General features: G+C 38.1%; 3 protein-coding genes across 5 annotated transcripts in view; 2 read left to right on the top strand and 1 right to left on the bottom strand.

The window, feature by feature from the left end:
* Positions 1-17,651, bottom strand: part of TDRD9 (tudor domain containing 9) — an 86,778-nt gene extending 69,127 nt beyond the window's left edge. For both annotated transcript variants that reach the window (XM_072864776.1, XM_072864777.1), the window contains exon 1: positions 17,485-17,651. In XM_072864776.1, coding sequence (XP_072720877.1) covers positions 17,485-17,651 — 167 coding nt within the window. The remainder of the gene's footprint in view (positions 1-17,484) is intronic.
* RD3L (RD3 like) lies at positions 9,458-11,051 on the top strand. Its single transcript, XM_072864778.1, has 2 exons — positions 9,458-9,756; positions 10,754-11,051. Exons 1-2 carry the CDS (start codon positions 9,458-9,460, stop codon positions 11,049-11,051), a joined length of 597 nt encoding a protein of 198 aa, XP_072720879.1.
* An 805-nt stretch (positions 17,652-18,456) lies between the features above and the next one.
* ATP5MJ (ATP synthase membrane subunit j) lies at positions 18,457-23,270 on the top strand. Of its 2 annotated transcripts, none has more exons than XM_072863589.1 (4): positions 18,457-18,562; positions 20,201-20,324; positions 22,153-22,173; positions 23,072-23,270. In XM_072863589.1, the coding sequence occupies exons 1-4, from the start codon at positions 18,560-18,562 to the stop codon at positions 23,095-23,097; spliced, it is 174 nt and encodes a 57-aa protein (XP_072719690.1). In that variant the 5' UTR covers positions 18,457-18,559; the 3' UTR covers positions 23,098-23,270. The 2 variants fall into 2 exon arrangements, with proteins under 2 accessions (XP_072719690.1, XP_072719691.1); XM_072863590.1 differs by having other exon boundaries at positions 18,461-18,578.
* The last annotated feature ends 1,847 nt before the right edge of the window (positions 23,271-25,117 follow it).

Raw genomic sequence — 25,117 nt, 5'->3', positions numbered from 1 at the left:
TGACACTTTACATAACTGAACATTTGCCATGACAGTAAATAACCTTCCACTGGGTTTACTGAAGGACATACTAAAAATTACTTTCCTTTTAACTGGCAGTTGGCGTTCCATACTTTTAGAAGACTGGTCTTACCTGAAGAAATACACTAACTTTAAAGAAATAATGTGCTGTCATTCAAAAACCATAATGTTTCAGTCGCAAGAAATAGAAGATTATTAATAGAATTCAGAATAAGAGAAAACTATTAAATACTAAAATACACATTTTACAAAGTGGTTTACAGATTATTTTAAGAATCTAAGAATCAATGAGGTGCATGCTTTTTTCCACTCAAGAGAGCTGTTCTAAAAAGGTAATTAGCTAGATATAGTGATAAAGTCTTCATTTATAGGCATCTTAAAGGCTTGCACTCTTCCTCACAGCAGTTAGTCAGAGCTCCTGTTTTAAAACCTTAACTAGCTGGGGAGAGGAAGAGAGAGAGGGAGTGCACTAAAACTACTTTCCAAAATCCTGAAAAACTCAAAATGCAAATGTCTGGATTTGGATAGGCTATGTAAACCCAACATCTCAGAAATATTTCTTCTATGTCAAACTAATAGCTCTGTAAGACCTTCCATCTTCCACCTTACCCACATTTAAAATCCAAGAAAAACAACAACCACAAATGCCAGGATGAAACAGCCCAAATCCTCAAATTTACTGTCTACTGCTCTGGGATTTTATGCCTGTGGGGGAGACTGGGATGAACTGCTGGGCTTCAAAGAACTGGACTCTTCTCAGAGATGAGCCATTGATGAACTCCTCTTTCTGCAGCCATAGCTCAAATAGGGATATTTGGAAGAAGGCAGCTATTACCTGTGGCAGATGGTGACAAGCCACACAGCAACTACCTCTCTACCACACATGAAACAAGTTAATTTTGTAAGTTAATGTTGTTATAATTACGTTATGAATTAGAAGTTCAATGGGTGTTTATATTTATTAACTTAAACCAAAAGGACAGTTCCTCTATCAAGCATTGTTTCTGATCCTTTAGCAACATTCACAAAACATCTACACTCCTTAAAACTTCAAAATTCATCCCTTCCCTCTAACCACAAAGGCAAGGAACTTAGCCAAATAGCAAACAAACAAACAATCCCCATAGCAAGAAAATTAAAAGCATTTGGTTTTCAACTTGGTAAAATCCAGCTTAAATAAATCTCTGAATAAAATACAATGCAAGTAAGAGACTATGCTGAATTAAAAAAAGTCCATGAAGACTAGTATCAAATGCAAGATCCCCTCAATGTCAACCTGATACCTGTAACTCCCCTGCCTATTAGTGAAGTGTCACCAGCACCAGAGACATTAATGCTACAGACAGTCCAACTGGAAGAGATCAGCTTCAAATGTCCTGATTTTATTCATCACAGCAACAGAAGTACAATGATAGCTTACACAACTTTCTGTCAGTTAACACTGTTAAAAGAGAATTATTACTGTTGTTAGCTGTCACAGCAAAGGACCAAACAAGGAGTCTTACCAAGAGGCCTCTCATGTAGGCTCATAGTAAGTTTTGTTCATAGTTGTTAAACAGCGAAAGCAGTAGTCAAACGCTGTCTGAAGCGATCAGAGGAGGTAGACTCACCATCTGTCTGCAGTCTGAAACAGCTACAGCAAGTTGTTCTGTCAAATCAAAAGAAAAATGCACTGCAAAGTTGATCATTAAATCCAAAGACTGGGGCCGCTTTATAAATGGAAGCAAATGATCTGACCTGCTAGCTACGGATAGCTACAAAAACGAAATCTTGCTTTTCTCAGATGACTGGTAGCATTGGTAAACTTTCTGTGTAACTGTTCTGGGCCTGGCTGGGATAGTTTGTTTTCTTCATAGCAGCTGTGATGCTGTGTTTTAGATTTGTGACCAAAACAATATTCCTAACACAAAAATGTTTTAGTTATTGCTGAGCATGTTTGCACAGTGTCAAGGCCTTCTCTGTTTCTCACACTGCCCTCCCAGCAAATAGACTGGGGGGTGCACAAGAGGTTGGGAGGGGATGCAACCAGGCAGATAGCCCAAACTAACCAGAGAGATATTCCATGCCAAATAACATCATGCTCAGCAATAAAAAGGGAAAGGAGTGGGACTTCAGTTAGGTTTGCCATCTATTGCTTGGGAACTGGCTGGGCATTGGTCTACCAGTGGGAAGCAGTGCGTGACTGCCGTTGCATCACTCATTTTCTTTCTCTCTTCTTCCACTTCCTCACTTATTAAACACAGTTTTTATCTTGATCCTAAGTTTTCTTGCTGTTACTCTTCCATTCCTCTTCCCCCATCCCAGTGAGGGTAAGCAGGGAGTAAGTGAGGGGCTGTGTGGTGCTTTGGTGCCTACTGGGCTTAACCCACAACAATAAAGTATCAGCCCTTCACACAAAATCCAAGGCAGCAAACCATAATATGTGACTGTATTACCTACAGAAGCTAACAAAGAAATATGGAACATATACCACTGTACCAATGTGTTGAAATGTTAGCTAGCTAGCAATTGTTATGACCTGCTATCAACACTTTTGGTCAAATAAGAATTATGATAATTTCTTGGTGCGTCATGAGTCTCATTCATGAAGAGAGATACACTTCTTGCCTCTTTCAATTGCAAGAGTCACTAGCATCTCAGATGGTACAGATGCCATAAAACCTTCCAAAGTAAAGAGTAAGAAGCTTCTCCTCCACCTGTTCGCACCATTTCTCACTTGACCTAACTGCTGGGTAGCACCAACAACTTTCTGTCAAAACAAAGTGTGTTGTCCAACAGCACACTCAATCAGCTCAAATAAGTACAGAATTTGTAGTTCTTACAAATAAGTATAGTAGTAGCTCCAGGTTTAACTAGGCTGCTTTGTTATTACAGGACCTGGTGGTCAGTTTAGGAAGTTCCTTTGCATATGTGATGTTAAGACTAAAGTCTTCTTGCTGTACTCAGAGCTGACTTGGATTTGTAGCTTTTTTCTCCCAGAATATCGTTACAGAGCAATACTTGTTCACAAGAAAACACTACACTGGAAAAACAGCTGATTCCTAGAAAACCTTTATTCTTTGTGAGAATTTCAGATTTTGCAAGAATAGTAAGTCTGTTTCAAGAATATGCCTTCTGCACTATAGCAAATTATTTATTACAGTAGCGTTGAAAGGTCATAATCAGAACATAAAACTTATTTCACCACACATCATGCAAATACCTAAGTTTCCTGTGCTAAAGAGATTATTTTACTTAGTTTTTTAAAAAAAGCTTTCAAGAGATTTCAGAAGGCATCAGACAGTATAAAACAAACATCTTCCGTCACCTCTTTTCAGCTAAGAAATATTACCTGGCTGTAAACAGTCCCATCTTCTAAAGTAGCTGGTATTAAGTTTAGTTATGATTATTTCCAAATAAGAATCCACTTTTCTCTAATGCTACTGCTTATACTAGAGGAAGTTTCCTGTAAACATCCACAAAACCACCTCACTGTTATTCTTCAAGTACTCCTTTGGAGTTATGCTTTGCCATTGTATCAACAAAGCTAAAATCCAGGTATATTCAGCACCTTCGGAACATGCATCCCACATTGACTCATTTTGTTTCCCTGTGGTAAGTTTCAGCTACTTAAATCCATATGTTGTCTGTTGTACTTACATCACAAGTGTACATAAATATTCTTACTCTGTAGTTGTGCTATGTCTTCAACACAGAGTTGAGGGCTCCTAGCTGGTAACATACAAAGCTGTAAGAGTATTGACAAGGAGAGACTCAGAGTTTTAACCCTAAAGAACTTTAAAAGCAAGCAATACTTCTATTTAAGTAAATGCTAAACCTTTGCAGCCTCACACCAGTTATTTGATTCCAGAATATCTTAATCATCAAGTTCCCCCTCACAATTGTATTGTCAAACAGAAAGAGGCAAAAGAGTAATTCCTAGAACAGATGAGACATTTTGAGTATCAGTCATTTTCAGGTTAAAGATCAGAGCCATGAACTGGACTTCCACACCTTCACACCAAGCCACACACATGGCTGAACAAAATCACTTTGAAACTTGAGGGTTCTCACAGCAAGTGCCGGGTTTAGATGCATCTCTTCAGTACAAAACACACTCAGAACGTAACTGCCACCATGGATGCAGCACTGCCTTAGGAGGAATTCTTTAAAGATTACATGTACTAACACCACACCAGATTGATGCTCCCTTCCCCTCAGCCAAGTAAGCACTAGTAAGAGACTCCCTAAATACGCCTGCTACTAACCAGAATGAATCAAATAGTAAATGGAACGGTGCCTCATATTTAATTTATTTTAAGGGTGAAAGAAAGTAATAGAATAAACAGAGCACATGGCCCCAGTAAGAACTGTTCTGCCACATGGACCAGGGCATGCTCGTTACTCTGACTGGTGATCCATAGAGTCAGTCATTATGAAGATACCTTCTAAATCAGAGGCTGTGTCTACGTTTACTGAAGCCAGTAGGGAAACCCCCCCACACCCTTCCATGTTAATCTAGAGTAATTTCATGTGAATTATGCTTACTTTGTGTACTCACATAACTATGGGAATGTAAGTTAAGCTACTTCAATGATTCCTCACTTCTGTATTTGTAAGCCAAATGTCACAAAACCAGCACAGCTAAAAGCCATGGGGAAACCAAATATATCCACCATAACCCATAAGAAAACCTCACCACAACAAAACAGAGTCACTATCACAGAGATGCATTTAGATTGTTCCATCGTTTCATGTGTGGTCGCTTTTGTTCACCTGTACTGATGTTTAACAATCACGTTAAACTACATGTTAAAGTACATGTTAAACCTGTACTGATGTTTAACAACCTCCCGACACATGAGCTCTGCCATGCAAACCTCTATTTTAGATTGCCTAGCTCTACTCAACCAGTCTTAAAGTGAAGCATTTCTTCTTCACATGGTCTGAAGGCACAAGAGACAAGTCAAAACATCTAGCTGCATGGCCATGCAATCAGCACTTCTCCACAGGCCTCCATTTCTACTGCTTTTTCAGAAAAAGGCTTCCGAGAAGTACATGAGTATTCAACTTACATAGCTAAGTAATCTGCAGTGGAAACCATACACACAGTGCAATGAAATAATTTATTTATTGCTTATGGAATTACTAGAAAAAGTATTTTGTACTCTCTTAAGAAAGAGGAAAAATGAGATGTTCCTCTTTTCTGTTCCCTTCCTCTAACACCTCCACAAACCAGGTTACGCAGTCTCCTAGCCAACTGCCTAAGTGAGAAACATCTTTGTAAACTGGCAGAACTTACAATTAGTTCAAAAAGTAAGAACTGTTTGATGGGAACTTCCCATTTACTTGAGGTTGGGTGGAGACTAATGAGTACAGGAGAAAGAGGAAGACATTGACACTTTGAAATACACTATTTTTTGGTACCAAGAAGTCTGCAGGATAAAAATAAGCTAAATACGGTTTAAAAAAATCTGTTCTGTACACAGCCTTTTTAAAATAGAATGAAATAACCTGTGTGTCTTACATGCAAGGAAAAAGATCCCATTTTGTCCACTGGCTGCCACCGTTATTTCCTTATTTACCCAATCAATTTTCAATTAGCATGTGCTCTAGAAAGGCTATTGTTTTGGAATAAGGCTCTTTGCTGATGAACCTGGACCTGCCATAGCAAGAAAGGAAAGACCACTAAAACTGTCTGAATTGATTTATGAAAGGAAATCTGCACTTTGGCTCCAGCAACTCTTGCTGCTCCCTCAATTCAATTTGAGAACAGCATCAGAAAACAAGCCTAAAATATGCTACAGAAAAAGGAATGGTTATCTTAAGAGAAAGCATAAGAAACGCTTACATGAAAAGACACCCCTTCTGATTTACCTACATAAGCAGAGATATCATTCACTGCAGTTCAAAGAAAATTATTAAGTTATAGAAACAACAGATGCTTTAGGAACTCACTACATTCCTTGCCTCAAAAATTAGGAAAACAAAGTCAAATAAGGAGGTTGAAGGGAAATTTTTAAAAAGTTCAAAAAATCTTCAATTTACATTTTATATTATACACACAGACAATTAGGATTAATTTACAGGAAAAAAAAATCAATCAGCAAACAACTGCTCTGCTGCAGTGGCAGAGTAATTTATAGCGTACTAAAAAAGACAAAAATTACTCATCTTTATATAACTAATGTTATGGTCTCACTCGAGTGCTTATTATAATGTGTTTTAGTCACCAATACCAGCAAATAAAAATTCAGAAAAGGGAAATTAAAGCTATAAAAATATTGGTTTTGTATGCTACAGTAAGAAAGCAAAAATGCTAGGACTTAAACTTCTAGAAAATTGGCGGAAGTGAGTAATGAGATGAACTGCCAAAGACAAGAGAGATTCAGAAGCTTAAGACCATAAATCACTTCTAAAAAACACAGTATCTCTGAGTTATCTAAATTTACAGACTGAAGGAAAGTGCAAGATTGCTAGATGAATGTTAAGGAGACCAAAATGTTTTTCCCCCAATAATAAGAGTCAAAGAACATTAAAAAAAAAAGGCAAGAAACCTAAAGGTAAGTAGTAAAGACTTCACACCATTTGTAATTCTATTATTGTAATTTTAGGAACTGCCTAAAAATTAATGAGAGGAATCAAAATATAGCCTCCCCCCTCCCCCCCCGATTAAACCATAACAATAACTGTAGTTATTAATAAAGACAAACTCAGTAATGCCTTCAGGGAACAGACACACTATCAGCCAAAGTCAAGCTGAAACTTCCATCCCAACACAGCGCTGCAGAAACATAAGTACATTTAGGGATAGTTGGATGGAATTGCAAGTCTCCACAGAGTTTCCAGGATTAACCACTGGCTAGCAACTGCATAAAATACTGCTTTACTTTGAAGTTCCAGTTCCCAATGCGAGCCTCACATGAGCAGTCATCTCTTCCTGAATACAGATCTAAAATGAATACAAAAGTAGAAGCAACACAAATTTTCAGTATTAACGTTCTCCTACCAATGGAAAGATAAATACTATTCTCAGTATCCTGCCTCACAAAATTTGATGATACAATCAAAGATTAGGTAAAAAAAAACAAAAAAAAACCAAAAACCACAAACCACAAACCAAAATTAAAAAATCTGTTGTAGGTTTCTCATTTAATTAATTTGCACACCTTCCATTATGCATCTCCTTAATTTGCAAAGACACTACAATGGTTTCATACTGTACAGCAATTTACTTTCTGATTTGATACAGTGGAAAAAAAGTGGTGACATGTTAACTGTGCTGTAAAGGAGGTGGCAAGGAGTATTTTAATTTCATCTGAAAATCTGTCAGGACAGTTCTGTCATCATAAACCTAGTTCCCTTCCTTTTTTAATAGCACCACACACAATGCAATGTGAAAACCTTCCAGTTGAAGAGGATTAATACTGACACTTGAATTTTTCCAATGTATAAGTAATATCAGCTTTAATAAAAGCCATACACGTCATCCTTTATGTTGTATGACATCTAGAACAAATTTACAGAACCCTTGTTCTCCCAACAGCTCAACACACCAGTGGAGGCAAAAAAAGTAGGAACAAAAAATACTTACAGGAGCAAAGGCAGTCATTAGAACAAGAAAGAGCAGAAGAGAAGGCATTTCGTATACCATGCCTACTGTTTAGATTAATAGGAAGAGACCAGATAACTGGAACAGAAAATGGCTGCTTCAGCGACCTTTAGTGTGCACAATGCCATTCCTGAAAATGAATCTTGGAGCAGGCAACTGACAGCCAGTTGAGAGAGAAGCAAAGTCTATGGTAAGAGTTACAATTCTAGGTTTTTTAGATCAGTTTGACCTCAATTTGCATCTCTTTATCATTCTATTCCTTTAATTAGATTAATGCGTCTTTCATGGCACACCGTAGGTGTTACAGACTGGCTTCAAACACACTTGAAATGTTAATTAAAAATGCTAACAGTTATGCATAGTAATGAAAAAGTGTAGTAACATGAGATTGATGAAATTCATCTGGAAGAAGTATTTAATATAGCAACAAAATCCTGAGCTACTGTCAAATAGCTCTTTTCTGTCAACACTCACTTAACAAAGGCTTTAGATGATCTTTACTAGAGAAAGACTATTCTTAGCTGTTTAAAAATGACAGAAGAACAGCCTGATTCCCCTCTAATGGGAGAAAAGTCTTCCAGCATCTCAATGGCCTGAAAGTTTAGTTTGATGATAAAAGCAACATAGTTATTTTTAGCACTCTACAGGCATGAAAATACAGCTCTAAACTGTGACCTACAGCTATGCACAGCCAAGCATCACATCATACGACAGCCTTAACTTTAGCCAGAAGCACGTCTGTAGTTGCTTCAGACTATCATTATTCATCTCACTACCAACAATACCTTTGGATGGATTTAGCAACAAGCATTTGAAATTGTTACCATCTTTTTTTAAATTGCTGCCATCGGCAGAACTCGATTCAAAGGTAGGAGATCTTAATGGACTTTGTAGAAAGTATTTGAGAGACCATGTTAGGTTAAATGGATTACTGCTTCTCTCTGGTACAGAGGATGAAAAAGAACCTTAAAAGCAGAAAAACTTAAACTGTCATATTCAGTACAGAAAGTCATTTTTCTAAGCACAGTTTGAGTAAATGGAGAAAAGAAAAAAAGAAAAAACCTTGTTTTCTTCCAGCAGTAGTAACAGCCTGGAAACAGGATATGCTAGAATAAGAGACCTTCAAGCAAACTCACCTGAAACAACACTGTTCACAGCCAACTGCAAAGGTAATTTATGTTATTTTATTCCAATTAGTATGCTTGTGTCTGCATGATTTGTAATGAACTGCAATTTAAAAGCCTATTCCACCAGATTCCTGTTTCCAGGTTATGTAAACAATAATTTAATTAAAATAAAAATTTATACCTAAGTTTTAAAAACAGATCACTCAGAGTTCTAGCACTTAACTTTATGTAATCACTTTTTAAATGTACAGGTTAATTCCAATGTTGGAGGTTTGAGGGTCTGTGTTTTGTTGGGGGGTTTTTTGTTGTTGTTGTTGGGGGGGGGGGGGGGGGAGGGTGTCTTGTTTGTTTGGTTTTGGATTTGTGTTGGTTTTTTCTGTTTGGTTAGTTTTTTAAACCATATATACTACCAAGATGAAAAATGAAATATTTCCAACATGATAGATATGCACTTTTAAACGCTGTAAACTTCACATAGTTATACTAACTCAGAAAAGAGATGGAAAATATTACAAAATGTAAGACTTGTCAGATTTAATTATGGCTTGGTGATTACTATTATTACTACTTATATTGTAGTGTAAAATATTTTAGAATCATTAATAAAGTTTCCTTTAAACATTCAGCTGCTAAGAAGGAAATCTACACCTATAAATACTATCAGTCAGACAGAAATGAGCAAAGGTGGTTTTTTTTCCTCTCCCCTCACAGCTTAAAAATGCCACTTTTTGGCTGGATGAAATGGTCAAAAAACGATTCCTACAAACCCACAAGATATCCTGGATCAGAAGTAGTTACAAAAACCCTACTGAGGGAATTGAAATGGCACCTGAAAGAGCGTGAAAGATTAGTCCAAGAGATTGAAAATGAACAAAAAGTCCAGAAGACTGGCATGGATTACAACTGGCTGAAGAACTACCAAAACCCTCAAGCAACAATTCCAGCTACTGAGCAACGGCAGCTCGAAGTTCTGTGTTCGCAAATCCAGCCTTGCCAAACGGGAACTGTTCTCAGCAGGTAATTGTTTTGTATTTCTCTAACTTTGAGTGCTCTATCATAAGTAAGATGTTTCTTCTACCTAATACAAGCTTATATTTGGCTCTGATCTTTCTTCCAAAGTAACGATGACCAGCAACTGGAACACATTTTTACAGATGTTTTAGAAATTACATCTTTACCTTAATACGTTGTACTTGAAGGAAGTTTTTAATCAGGATTTTCCTGGTCTAATCCAAAACAAGGGAAGTCTCACATGCTTAAACATGTGACCTCTCAATACTTTCAGGTTTTCCTCTGTTATTTATCCACAGTATTTATTAAATAGTAACCTAATAACCAAAAATCAAATTAAAGAACTAATGCAATGCACTGTTACACAGAAACCCAGCCTCACTGTCCAAAATACCTGAAAGCTTCTAAAACTAGCAAATCAGCATTAAAAAAATCCCGTTTTTTAAAAACAAACATTCCCCCACACATTTTACAAAGAAAAATTCTCCTATGCCTGTATTTTAAATACATTTTCTAGGGATACATAGAAACGACAGAACAAGCTTATGTGCCTTTTAAAGTCCAGAATATACCTAAGGGCAAGTCAGTTTAAATCAAATTACCCAGATGGGCCAAAAAACCCCCCAAAACAACAATACCCCACAAAAAAACCAAAAGAAACAAAAAACACCCCCCAAAAACCCACCCCCACCCCCCCTAAAAACCCAAACAATCCACCCCTCCCAAACAACCCACAAAAAACCCACCAAAAGCATACCCAATAACAATAATTAACAATAACAAATTCAGTCCTCATAATAGCTGGACCACATCCAGTGCATTGTTAGAGCTCTTTTCCTCTTACAATCTTTTTGGGGAGGTGTGTGGGGAAATGTGGCAGCAAGCAATAAATGACACCAGAATGCAGTCATTTCCTCCTCCCTCCCCTCCCCTAAAAGACCAGAGAGGAAACAGAAGAGTTTTCAGTAATGATGATTAGATTTCAATTTTTGTTTGTTTCTAGATTTCGTGAAGTTTTGGCAGAAAATGATGTTTTACCTTGGGAAATAGTCTACATATTCAAGCAAGTTTTAAAAGATTTTCTTACTACCATTGAGAGAGAAAACCAACAAGACCAACTGGCAGATGCATGGAATACAAACTGCTCTGAACATTTCAGTCTGCATGGAGACAGTTCTAACAAATCAGACAAAGAAGAAATCCCCACGGTTTCAAGTTATGTTGACAAAAACACACGAAGCACGTTTCCCACCTTCTCTCATAGAATCTGGAATCTACCCTATTACTACCCATCAAGTTAAGTTGGTTTGTGTTTCTTTCAAAAAGCTATGTAGCCGTTTGCTTTCCTTTCTTGTGACTGCCATCCACAAACATAGGAATAAGAAATATGACATGCTCCCCTTTTTTCCAAGTTCAGAAATTAAAATCCTTGATTATAGCTAGTATGCAGTATACAAACTTTAAATACGAACTCACCTCTTGATCTTTATAGTTCCTTAAAGATGTTGTGTTTGAAGATGCCTTTTAACCAAAAATGTAGATGTTTCTGAAAAAAAACTCTGAAGCATTTTATTTTTTAGCCATATATAGCTAGATGTATTTAAACAAGACAAGACTGCTTTACATGTTTTGAAATAGGATCAATCCACAAAGAGTTAGGCAAAACCTTCTGTATTTGTCACATAGCTTTTAGGCTCTATGGGAACTTTATATTGTGTAAGATAAATGGTTTAATATAATATAAATTATACCAAATAAACTGATAAATACTTTTTGGGGCTGAACAGTTATTTCTTAACTTCAAGAATAAGTTCTAAAATGAAAACAACATCAGAAGTTGTAACAGGCTTCATGTACTCTTTCTATATTTTTTCCAAACTGTACTCTGCATGTGCTGAAATACTGTGAAGGTAGACAACTAAATGAAACATTGGATATTTAACGACCTTTAACAACTAGCTCTCTATTCTTTAAGAAATCAATGAATTATTTTATTTCAGTTGTACTTCTTCATTTGACTTATTGGAAGTTATCCTGAAACCCAGACCCTGCATTAAACTTAAACGTTTTGATCAAATCAGACAGTACTTTCCAGAATAGCAAAAGAGTCAACAGATCAATTCCAAAGCAAGAGGTGACCATTTCAAATTTAAGTATAACAAAATTTCATGTTTTTCAGTTGCCATCACCTATCACTCTGGGTTCATAATAAAGTTTTACAAGACTGATTGGATACGTAGCAGTTAGGGTCACAGCAGACAATTAGAGCAGAAAATCAATGAAAACATATGCCAGAGCTCAGTTTGCTACATTTCCAATTGGGCTCCCATCACTGTATGTAACAAATTTTTACATGTCTTTTACTTAACCTCTTCATCTCCAGATTGCCTTTTAATCTGTCTGCCACATCATAAAAAATGGGCAAGACTCACATGGCCCAATTCACAAAATGCACTATTTTGCAAACACAGAGAAACACTGCTTCCTCTGCTATTTTCTTCAAACATACTGAAGATGACATTCAGGTTTCCTCAAGCTGGTAACATACAACTGAAAGATATTTCCTGATGCTCCACAGTTGTATCCCCCACCCAAGAAAGAATTTACCAATAATGCAACATAAATTTTGTGAAATAAATTGCACAATATTTTCATAAAAGATAAAAATACTATTTAAAAAAATTTTGGAAAGCTTATCATCTAGAGACTACTTCATGCAGGAGAGTGGAACATAATATACACAGAAGGTGAAAAAATCAGAACTCTTGCATACACCTATTTAACAAAGCACTAGAGGACTAGAGTAAATCAGTTCCTACAGGTTTAGAGTAATAAAAAATTGCAGCTCAATACCAAAAGTAACTGGTCCCTCCACTTTCCATAAACTAAACACACAAACCTTCACAAGCATGTGCAAACTCATATCTGCACTCAGAGCTGGTATAAACTCTTTGCCCCCCTTTTGTGCAGCTGTCGGTTTGTAAATAAATAACAAAAGTGTTGATCTCAACTTACTCTGCCCAACTGATGCAGAATAAAGAGTATCGGATACCTTTCATGCAGCTCTAAACAATCAAGACATGGATCCCTGCATGAGGGCAGGATGGTTTAAAAGAAAGGTTTTTCCTCACTGATAAAGCTCCCCAAAGAGTTAAACTTCAAGTACCTTTTCCACAGGAAAGAAGGTAACAGGCACTGAGCATATACAAGGCATTAGCAGACTTAATATTACATTGAGAATTAACATCCACAATGCTCGTTTCAGAAAATAATTTTTATTTGGTCAAATGTGCAAGATTCCTGCAATGGTAATTCACATAAATTAGTTTCTTAAAACAGTACCTCCACAGCTTTCTATTGGAAAATAGGTGAAAAAATCCCTAAAAATTTAACTTCCAAAATTTAATTTATGGAAAATGGTCGGCCAGTAAACATGCAAGGTCCACTTGCCTTTATGATCATCAAAAACAGGTAGGGGAAAGGAAAAAAAAAAAAACAAAAAACCCCCAAAAAACACACCAAACAAAAACCACAACCAACCCCACAAATGCATGATGCAAGATGACCACAAATACAACTTACCCATTCTTCATAAATTTCACTTCAATTTCACTTAATATAAGCAAACATAGTCTTCTAAGTCCAGAAACAAGGACCATCAACTACAACATGTGCTAAAAGGCATTCACTGAATAATAGTTAAAAAAATTATCTAGGTATCATAGCCAATTCAATGTAAATCCCAATGCAATGCTAAAGAAACACACAAAAAGGCTTACCTACTTTTACAGACATGTTTTATTGATGAAACTGATACTAGGTTACTGCATCCAGTTCTAGTGTCCACACTGGGGGGAAAGGAAAGGGAGAAACCTAATTGGGAACTGAAGAGGCTACAGGGAAAAAAAAATTATCCAAAGGCTGAGAAAATGCCATCTGCTAAGACTTCACTTTGTCCATTTTTTCAAAAACAGAAATGAGAGGTAAACTTTACAGAATATGAGCACTTTCATCTGATGAAAGTACTATGTACTCTCTCTCTAGTTAAAAAGCAGAGAAAAGCATAGAAAAAGCAAAGGTGTAAGAGCAAGACGACAAACTAAAAAATCTAAACATATTTTTTTTAAATCTGCTAGGTTTACTGCAACATGCTACAAAGAGAATCTCTACCTCAGTCCGCCAGCTAAGATGAGCTATTTTCTGGAATTTAGCTTACACTTCAGATTTCAACTATCTCAGATAGCAGTAACATGGCTGTAAGGTCAGTCGCCATTTCCCTGTTGAAGATTACCGTCTGAACTCAACTGTTTCTTTAAGCACTTTTTATTCATGGCCTGCATGATTTGCATGAAGTGATCTGAAACTATATTGTTCCTTACACTAACCCAGCTGATATTTGTGACACAGGCAGGCAGCTGACACAAACCACTCCAGTGACAGAAAGGCGAGTGGTAATAACTTCAAAGGACAGCAATGTCTCCCACCTGCACAGGTGTTGGGCAGAACAAAAAGCACGCAATATTTTTAGCCAAATAAGCTGGCTATAAAAGAGGGCTAACATGGTGAAAGCTACACCTATGAAATGCAAGAAATCAAAAACAGAATAACGACCTTTTCTACATTTAAGCCTTTAAGTGTTTTAATGTGAACCACAGTTGTTTTGGTAACAAGGAAGGATTTAAGGGTCTAAATTCCTTTTATTCAGTTAAACATAATCAGAGGAATTAAAAAGTTAATCAACGAGCTATTTAAGGATCAAAATTCCAACCACAACTTCTGAGAACTATTATCTTTCCCTAACAAGCTCAATTACTAATATTGCTATTCTAGAGGTAGTTCAGATAACAAGATAATCTTAAAAGCCTTGGAAAATGAGGCATCATTGGTAAAGGAAGAGAACACATTCTACATCCCGTAAGGGAGACATGAGGCTTTTAGATCCCATTAGACAGTCTCAGTAACATTTTTGTAAAAATATTAGTTATTACACACACTTGTGTGCAGTAACACACCTGTTATTACCAATTTGGAATTAATCCTATATATTCTTCCATATAAATTTAGACAAAAGAAGTAGGAAGACAGTCTCCATCAATAATCATATATCCAGCTTGAAATAAATATAAATAAGCATTTGAAAAAATTGAAATAATTTTGGTTTTGGTTTTCCCAAGAAACAAACCAAGATATTAAAATAGACTATTATGCTACAAGCAGCCTCAACAAAAGGAGTAACTCTTTTGTTTTCAGCTCTTCAAACTCTTTCTTAAGAAGCCAGTGAATAAAATCTAAGCATTTCCTACTTTAATCTAAACCTTCTCAAGGTTCTTCAAGTTTTGCAAAAACTCTCAAAATGTAAGCACATTCCCAGAACTGTAAAACAGAAGCATATATGGAAACAAAACACAGCTAAGCAAACACATCTTCTCATAGAGGTTCTTTTCGTTTTGCAGCAGCACACATATGCACCTATCATCTATGCTCAAAGATTTTATACATGTCTAATGATGAGCAAATTCTGTCCACACTTACATAAATGGCTGTTTAGGATGCATCACCCCTCTCTCTCTTTCTCAGATGGGAAAACCAACTGTAAAAATAACTTCTCTCTGTTAACACAACTGTCAAACCCCAAAATTAGGTTATCTGCTAAGGCTTTTGAGTGGAAAGAGGTATCTGTCTAACCAAAGATAAAGATTTGTCTCTGCCTAGGCACACAAGGCTTGATGAATCTTGCTAATTTGTTCTGTGTTACTTAGTAAATTTCAGTGGCTTAGTGCCTAGTTAGGTTCAAGAATCTTGCCAAACCCTTTGCAAGTACTACAGAAATGTTATTGGCACCTAAATAAAGACTGAGAAGTCCCAGACATCTCGTACATACTGGGTTTAGGAATTACATTCACAGTAAATAACCTTAAGAAACTATAAAATCTGTCTGGTCACTTCTGGAACATTTTAACTACTTGCATAAAACCCAGTAGCTCTCAGTCAGAGATTCAGAGCTTGCTAATGGCAGCACTTTTACACTAAAGGATGAGAGGGGATAGGTATTTTGACGTGCCAGTTTTGTCCTTTCCTGGAAGCAAAGACAGAAACCGATAGCCTGAACAGTCTCTGCTGAACTGTCAGAATATCTGCTGTTAAGATGTTAGGCAAAAGGTTCATTCTTTCTCAGAAGCCCATGTACACCCTTTAAGAGAGTTCCTGAAACACAGCAACCCATACTGCTATACATCATACAGGAAAAGAAAGACACTCACTCTAGACTGTACCTCCAGCTAATTTTGAAAAAGACTTTAGTATATGAAAGTGCATACAAAACACTTTCCTATCGCCACCACAGATACACTAACCAAACCTGATCTAAATATTAAGATTACTATGCACTGGCACAACACCTTCCAGTTTAGGCAGCATCCTAGGGAAAGTTGTTCCCCCCCCCAATAACCAGACAGTAGTGAAAACCAAATGTACCTGGCTGCTATGCAAATTTACATACAGTTCTCCTCCTTGGCTGTAAACTCTGACATCTGAGAATAAAGGACAGCCAAGGAGCGACATGCTAATATACCTTGAACTAGCTTTACCGTGGTAACTGAAATGCTTCAGACAGGTCACAAGAGGAATGAACATACAGAGTTTAGTTAGAAAACACATAGTAGTCGATTCAGGAAAAAAGGCTGTTAACTGGTGCTCAGAGAAAACAAAAATTCCTATAGGGAAGCAAATAAAGATTCAGCTTGAAATAACCATGAACATCTGCTGTAGGTGACATCATTATCTCAACTGCTGGAAAATTGCTGGCTGGAGAGGAACATTAGAGGAAAGAAGAACAGGTAAGAGATAAGTCAATTTTTCACAAATTTGTAGCATAACAAACTAAGCTTACCAACAGAGTTATAGGGTAGGTAACACCTACTTATTATTAAGAATATTTGCTTACAAACTTTGGTATAAACAAAGAATGAATCTACTCAAGAGAAAAGTGCTTCGTTACAAATAACGTATGAAACACTACTGATCAAAAAATATGTACTGTAAAATAATTAGTCGATATTCAAGGATCAGGCACTGAAAACAACATGATAAAAGCCAGTAACACTGTTAAAGGACTATGAGGGGAAAACAAAGATCAGCCCAAATCAACAGTATTGCTCATTGATTTAATAGTTAAATGCATAAACACACACTCGGTGAGAATATTATTCTCTAATGACCTAATAAGTTTACTCCTGAATCTCATTTTATTTATCACTGCCAAAATTCCTAAGCTACACGCCTGAATCAGAATAAACCAGCTCTTTTCTAACTGTTCCACAGTTTTTCAACAGCACTTGCTGCAACTGCGCAACAGCGCTAAAGCACTTCAGAGAAAGCACATCCTACACAGACCACGTCTAGTGATGACCGAGACAACAGAAGCAAGTAGCAAATCAGAAAATAACTGAAGTTTAAAACCCACAAACACACACCTACCCACACCTGGACTACAGCCACAAACATTACTGCGGGTGTTAGGCTGGAATCCAACAGCCGCAGCCCCCCGAGCCCACGCAGAGCAGGGGAGGCAGAGGGGGCAGCCCAGACCCTGGGGAGATGGCCGGCACACCCGGGATCACCGGCACACACACGAGAGAAGGAAAGCCACCGGTGCCCTCACTGATGGCCCTTCAACCCGGGCGTGAGGAGCATCGCCCCACCGCCAAGGACGGAGGCCCAGCGCCCCGCACTCACCCCGCAGCCGTTAACGGCTCCCGCGCGGCGAGGGAGCCCGCGGGGCAGCAGGGAGGACTGCGCCTGGCACCGGCCCGCGCCTCCTCGCCCAAGAACTCGACGGCGGTCACGGCTTTGCCGATGGTGAACCACTCGCTGATCTGCTCCCCGGTGAGCTTCCGCAGCATGACGGCGGCGGCAGCACGCGGTTCACCGCCCGCGCCTCGCCGCGCGGCTCCCGCCCCGCGCGCGCATGCCTGCACCCCGTCTCTTCCCGCCCTCGGCCCGGCCCCGCCCCTGGCACGTGAGCCAACGACCAGGCGCCTCGCGCCGCCGCTGCCGGCGAAGGGCAGCAGCCGCCCTCGTTGCCGGCAAGGCTGCCGAGCGGCGAGCTCGGCAAACCGCCACCTGTCCCGCCGGTGCTCTTCCCAGGATAAGGCTCCCTCCCTCACTCCCTTCTCAGCCACGAGAGGCGCGGCGCAGTCAGTTTCCCCCTCACACCCACGGAAAAATGGCCGAGAGCTGCTGTGCAATCCCAGTCGCCCTGTGCTACTCGTCGCCTGGAGGAAGTGGCCCCCAGGCGCGTAGACGCCTCAGCCCGCCTGAATCTGACCCAGCGGGTGCCTCCCGGTCCTCCAGGACAAGCTGTTCTCTGAGCGACACAGCACATGAAAGACTCGCGACAGGCCCTTCCCGGCATTGTTCCTTGCCCAGGACGCTCGCTGTGCTCCCTTCTCAGGAAGCAGGGGTGAGGTGCAGAATGGGCAAAACACTGTGGGAGACGGACCCTGGGGCTGAGTGTGGATTTCTACAGCCACATGAACTCTCTGAGGGCCGGGACTTCTGTGTCGCGCCAGGCTGCTTCCCCCGCGCACGCCAGGGCACGAGGAGCGGTGGCGCGGAGCTCGGGCGGGCCGGTCGCAGGCGGGGCGCGGAGGTCCTCCGCAGCCGTAGGGGGCGCTGCGCGGCGGCGGCGCCTGTCTTAGTCCGATACCTTCGCTCGTTGACGCGTCCTTTCCCAGCATCCCCCGCGGCGGTAGCGGAGGCCGTCCGCGCACGGTGACCTTCGGTGGCAGCGCGCGCGCTCCCGGCTCCAATGGTGGGTTTCGGCCCAGGCGAGTGCTGACGGTTGTTGGCGAGCATCGCTCAGGGGTGTCTCGGGGAGGCAGTTGTGGTTCAGCCTGGGAAAGAGGGCGGGGGCGGGCAGGCGCGGCGCTCGAGCTCTGCCGTTACACCAACCCCCCCCCCGCGGAAGGAGCTGTGTGGGTCAGGCCCCGGGCGGGCGGCAGGTTCCCCGGGCTGCGGTGGGGTCATGGCGGGGAGGTCAGTGAGAAAAATTCAACGTTGTTCCGGATAGATTTTAGAAAAAAGGCCTGAACAATGTCGCGTCCACCGAGGCCTTCTTCAAGGTCTCTGCCGGGTTTTAGCAGGGTGTTAATTGGAAATAGCATTGCTTATTCTCTGTGTTTTGTAGTGGTGGGAAAATCCTTTTCTTCCTTTCTGTTCAGTCTCCTTGTTTGTTAGTATGTTTTGATATTCTGCTATAGCAGAATTACTGCTATTATGGCACTATTCATCTGAAACTATAAATATTGGAAACTTTGGGGGAGGTGCAGTGTTCTTAATAGTATTGGTGAAAGCACAACACTGTTTAAGGAAATCTATCCAGAATAATAAATTTGATTGAAATGTCTGTCCATAAACAAGTAAATGTAAATGTGGGTTTGTCTATACATTAATTACCATGAAGAGGCTTTCATTCTTTAAGAAGCACCTAGATTTTTCCAGTTGTTTTGACATTGGCTACCACCCTTGCATCCTTTTCTCTTTGATGCCTGCCAAAGGATGCTTTACATCTCGTAATGGCAAATAAGTAAGCAAGCATTACCTTATAGAAGTTTAAATCTGCTTTTCTTTCCTGGGACTATGGTTTACCATATACTGTCTGTATGTGTATATATCTGACTTTATTGGGTTGTAATAAGTGTAAATAGTGACTTTATTGGGGTGAAGTGCTGTATGTAAGACAGTAGAACATGTAGTATTTCAGTGCAATGTGGTGCAAACGTGTACGAACATGTTGTATGGGAGTTAGGGTAAGCTTTATTTTAAAACATCATACAGATTTCTGTTTGTCTAACAAAGCTGCATAGAAAGGAAAAAAACATGGATAGGTTTCTTGCTCTTGGGGCATATTTTTAAAGTAAAATATTCATGATAAATCATGAATTCTGTAGCTTATCATTATTTATTTTGCTATTTTGAGTAGAAATTACCATGTTGGGAGAGACATCTTAGCTGTGGGGGAGGGAGGGAAACTAACCTGGTAGTGCAAGGAAGGAGCCTCTCTAGCTTGTCTGCAATGAGGCTTTCCTCCTGAGAGAATCTGGAAACATGAAAAAAAAAAAGCTGTCCCTGATAGGAAGAGAGGAGCCTAGCTATTGCTACTCTGTAAATGCTCTATTGAGTCATCTTTGAACCTTTTCATCAGCTGTAATTTATTATTTTTTATTGTCTTAGCCCATAAATTGTAACCTCAACTCTGAATTTTCATTGCTTTGCTTTGGAATAAGTACTTTTGCATGTTGGGGGATTTTTTTTAACCTGTAAACTGCTGCTGATATATATCAGGAGTATGTATATACATAAATATATGTATGTGTATATATATTAAAAATATAGCAGGTAAGAATACAGTTGCAAAACTCACCATGGCAAAACTTCTTATAATTTTCAGATGGTGCAGACCATGCTTCCGAAGTCATGGAGAGCCATGAAATTCTACTTCACTACCGTGTATCAAGAAATATGGGTTGGTGTAGCGTTAACAGCTTACGTCTATTACAAAATTTCATATGGTGGTAAGTTACACATTATAGTCTAAATTAGCTGTTACTTTATAGATAAGGTTTATAGATGAGAATATGCTTAACAGTTAGAAATCAGTCATTGAAAATATCCAGCAAATAAGAAATTAACGCTCTTACTTAAGGCCAGGTCTTTGCCCTAAAAATTTAGAAGTTTTAATATGCTCAGCGTAGAAGATTACAGTAACAAAAATACTCAAATGCCAGTGTAACTGTGCCTACGTTATGAAGATTAGGTAACGTAGGAATTGGTTTTAAAAACACACATCTAACTTGCAACATATAGCCAGAGGCTTCTCCTGTAGATTTGTCCTGAAGAGGAATGTAAGACTGTTCTGAACTAGAATACTTTGATTAGAAATTTTTTTAGAATCCTTATGTTTTTGAGTTTTTGCTCAAGATCTGCAAAAAAATACAGTTTTTAAAAGGTTTTCCGATGTGAACTTGTGAAAGTTAAAGCGCTTCGTTTATTTTTGGCTGATGCATCTCAAAATGTGAGGTACATCACTGAACATTAAAATGTATGTTACTTGGTGGATCACTGGATCACTTTCTCAGAGGAAGAAACAAAGCATCTAATGTAAAAATAATAAATTCGAGTGAGCCAGGTCCCTCAAAGTGGAAGGGTACAACAGATTATGGTGTCTTAACGGTCCTGTTCTTCAATTTAGGCTATGCTGAAAAAATGCCAAGTCAAACCCTTTACTAGCTGTCATGAACAATGAAATGTTATAAACTGTAGACAAACTTGACAGGGAAAGGAACCCCTCACTGCAGGAACAGCTGAGTGATGTTACCTCAACATTTCTCTAGCTTTGTCCAAATAACTTGTAGCGTGTCCAAAACTGTCACACTACACTTAGAAGCTTAAGTAAATATGAGTTGTTGAACAGCCAGAGAGAAAAAAAAAATAGTTTAACTTTTGCTTTAACTTCTTTAATTTCAAGGAGAATTCAAAATTGACAGACTCTTTCAAGTTTGTGTTTGTGTCATGCTACTTTTATTTTCATTTGTGATTTAGATAATAGATGTGGTGGCGTAGGGTTTTGAGGGCCAAAACCTTGATATGGGGCAACTGTATGCTAAGCATTATTTTGAAGTGAAAATAGCTTTTAATAGCTGTAGCCCTTCCCGCAGTTTGGGGAACAGTTTTGCAAACAATACATATATTTACAGAAGAGTATGGTGTAGAATAACTTGGATTGGAAGGGACCTCTTGAGCTCACCTGGTCCAAACCACTGCTTAAAGTAGTTAGATCAAAGTTAGATCAGGTTGCTCATGGCGTTATTCATAATTCAAATGAGTATTTCCAAGGGTGAAGATTGCACAGCCTCTTATGACTGTCTTCCTTATGAAGAATTTTTTCCATCTATTTTTGTCTGATCACTGTGAATCAGTATTTTAGGAGAACAATTACAATGGGAATGTAAAATAAGCTATTTTACTTACAAAGGAAGATTTTGAAGCAAACTGTATTCTTATCACTTCCGTTTACATTCATATGTTGTGTGTATATATCCGTATATTATGTAAAATAGTACCATTCTGTATACGTTTCTTTTGAATTACAGTAGGAGTCTTGATGGCTACAATTTCTAAATGCGTGGAGTCTTGGTTAGTTAAAAACAAACAACTTTTAAAAAATTAATATGTTTACTGACATGTACCACGGAAAGTACATGTTGTACACTTTTTAAATCTTATTCAAGCTAAATTAGCAAATCATAAGTAGCATAATCTAGTTGAAGTTTATCTGCAAAAAGTAAATAGGAAATATTTTTTTAAACTGTCATTGTTCAGCTTGATTTTCTTTTTTTCCAGGCAAAAAAGCAGTGGCAGATAGTAAGTATTAAATATCTAATACCCTGTTGTAATTTTTAAATGAGTGCAGTAAAAATTAGCTCAGCATATTTTACGTAAGTTTGGGATTTAAGTTACAGATTTAGAAAATGTTTAAAGACTACTTCAAAATATGTAGTTTTGGTTGTATTGATGGTTTTATAACCTAGAAACATCTGTGAATCTGCACAGATGTTACCTCTGTCTTAAATTGTCCTTTGCATAGGTTTTAGGAGTAGAATGGAAGTTGTATGCCTTGATTGGGGGCGGTGGCGGGGGGAGGAATTCTTCTAAATAATAGTAACAACCATTTAATGGAATTACTTAAATCAGCATGATCTCAAGAGTAGCTGCTATTGTAGCTGTCAAGAAACTAAGAAGTTTAAACTAGTATTTGAATTTGTATTTTTGTATCTTCTATAAAGTAGTGTTTAGATATTTATGGACAGTTTCTTCTGACATCACATTGGAATTTAATTTTTATGAGCTGCTGTATCTCAGTTAGCTTTCTGCACCATGATGGATAGCCCATTTGCTCCCAGTTGAATTTGTATATGCAAACATTATTTACATTTTTAAAATGTGTAATTAGTGAAAATACTGCCAAGTAGACTTAAGGATAATAGCATAAATAAAGTTTAATTTAGAAAGAACCATACCAAAACTGAGGAAGAATGGATGTTTGCCTATAATAGTGCTTTAAAACTTGGGAAAGAGGATTTTTAGTATTGGCCAAGCTTATGTATGTAGTTTGAGGGTTTTGTTTTAGTTGACAGGGCAGCTGAATCTGCCAATTCTTGTGCTCAGATGTAGATACAGTTGCCTGTTCTAGGTTCTGAACTACGTTCTTGAATTGATTTGCTCTACTGTTTGAACAGTCTAAATCATGTCTTTGTTTCAGAGTCCTCTGGTGCTGGCCATCATTAAAGACCTCTTCTCTTCTTGGAGTATGAATCTGGTGGTTCATCATCTTTACTGTAAATGAAGCAACTTAAAACCATAGGGAAGTTAATTCTAAAACTGTACCTGATCCATCTGCTGTAATTAGAGAAAGAATAAATCCACTGAGCAACAAGGAATTAAACATGTTGGACAAAGTATGCTGGAGTGTATTGTTAACTAATTTTTAGAATAAGCATTTTTTGTTGTCTACAGTTCTTCCAAGTTCCATGTTAAACTTTTTCAATAGTGCTTTGAAAAAGACCAAATTTCTATAACTAAACTTCTTAATACAATTAGCCAACATTTCTTACAATAGCATTAAGCCTCTCTCTTTTCTCATGATATCTCTTTTGGCTAGAACTTTTGAAATACTCCATTTAATTTTAAAATGTCATTTAATAGTATGCTAAATGTGAGGACCTAATTCTCAGATTTTTGTTAACTTGTGGTGCAATAATTAAGGGTACAAAAAGTTTTTTCTAAAACCTTACATTTCTTTAGAGTTCTTAGCTCTGCAAGGTTTAAAAGCAAACGCTGTATTGTTATTAAAACCACGCAAAATGCTTACAGAGGTTTTAAAAAAATACATTATTGGCAACTACCATTTTTTGTCCTTCATATTCAGTAGAGCTAAGGAATTATTCTGAAAGGTCTTTCTTTAGTCACAAATTTTGCAAAGGAGTAGGTAATAACATGCCCATATTGTATGAGAAAATTGACATTATGTGGGACCTCATCTGCCATTTGAGCTTATGAAAAATCTCAGAATTTAAAGGGAATAATGAAATCATGCACTGTGGCAGCAGTTAATATGAGCATAAACAAACATTTAACTGACTTCAAAGAGTTTTATTTTTTCCTGAAAATTTAGAAGTAATATATGTATTACTAGGATGGGTCATTAGTGGTTTTTGCAGATAGCTGTTAAAGTAACTCTATAGCTAGTATTATATTTTGGAGACTCTAGGAACCTATACTATCATACGAAAATCAGTTTTCAGAACTGTACGTACTGAATTCTGTACCAGGGATACATAGTGTATAAAACCAAAATTGGACTTCATGTCTTGTTTAAATTTAGCCTAATCTGCTTTTGAGAAGATTAAGAGGCTTAAGTCATTTTAATGACTTAATGCTTACGTACATCTTTTTAACTACTTCACTGAAACATCTTAAATCTTTCAGCTTGATTAAAGTTTTGCTTTTCAATTCTCCAACTGCAGTATCTGGCCATAACTTAAATATTTTGTATTTGAATACTCAGGAGCTTGATAACCTTACCTGCTGATGGTAAATGTGGTAAACATTCCAAACATGGTGCTGCCTTTAATTTCTTCAAAATTTATACTTCTGCTTAAGCTTAATAGCTATACATACTACGAGTAGAGTAAAACTACCAGTAATATTTCTCTGAAAGCTTTTTTAAAACAGGCAGGTATAACATTGCTCAGTTTGAAAAGAATAGGTGACATCTCTCTTTCTTGCATTCTTGACATTTCTTCCACCTTCAGTTTTCCTTGTTGTTGCATCTTCCCTTGATATGTTTTAGCTGATTCTTTCAACACTAATCATTTCTATATGGGTTTTTCAGTGTTTCCTCACCGCAGAAGAATGAATGAGAAGTATAAAGAACTCACTATTTGTTTCTTTACATAAAACCAAAAACATCCAGAAGAAGGGAACAGAGGATAAAAACTAGAAGAAAATGGAGCTTCAGATGAACAGATACTAGGCCAGTGGTGATTACAGGGTGGGTCAGAGTTGTGGTATAGTTAATAAGTGGTTCAGATTGAAAATTTATGCTGGGTAAAGAGCTATATGTGTATTTGTAATGCAAATTTATGATCACTAAGTTATAGTTCCTAAGATAATACACATATTTCAAATGACCTGCTTTAGCAATTTTCAATTACAGAGCTGAAGAAAACAAACTAGGGAAAAAACATTAATCATTGCAGGATTGGCTTCACCTTAGCTAGAACCTAGCACACTGGGACTGAGCTAC

The sequence above is a fragment of the Ciconia boyciana genome, chromosome 6 (genome assembly GCF_034638445.1).
Source record: "Ciconia boyciana chromosome 6, ASM3463844v1, whole genome shotgun sequence".
In the NCBI taxonomy this organism is placed as follows: domain Eukaryota; kingdom Metazoa; phylum Chordata; class Aves; order Ciconiiformes; family Ciconiidae; genus Ciconia; species Ciconia boyciana.
This window is presented reverse-complemented; position numbering and strand designations above follow the sequence as displayed.

Coding starts and splice junctions, on each gene's coding strand:
- RD3L (XM_072864778.1), top strand. CDS start 9,458: ATGCCACTTTTTGGCTGGATGAAATGGTCAAAAAACGATTCCTACAAA. Junction 9,757..10,753: donor ACGGGAACTGTTCTCAGCAG/GTAATTGTTTTG, acceptor GTTTGTTTCTAG/ATTTCGTGAAGTTTTGGCAG.
- ATP5MJ (XM_072863589.1), top strand. Junction 20,325..22,152: donor TTACAAAATTTCATATGGTG/GTAAGTTACACA, acceptor CTTTTTTTCCAG/GCAAAAAAGCAGTGGCAGAT. Junction 22,174..23,071: donor CAAAAAAGCAGTGGCAGATA/GTAAGTATTAAA, acceptor TCTTTGTTTCAG/AGTCCTCTGGTGCTGGCCAT.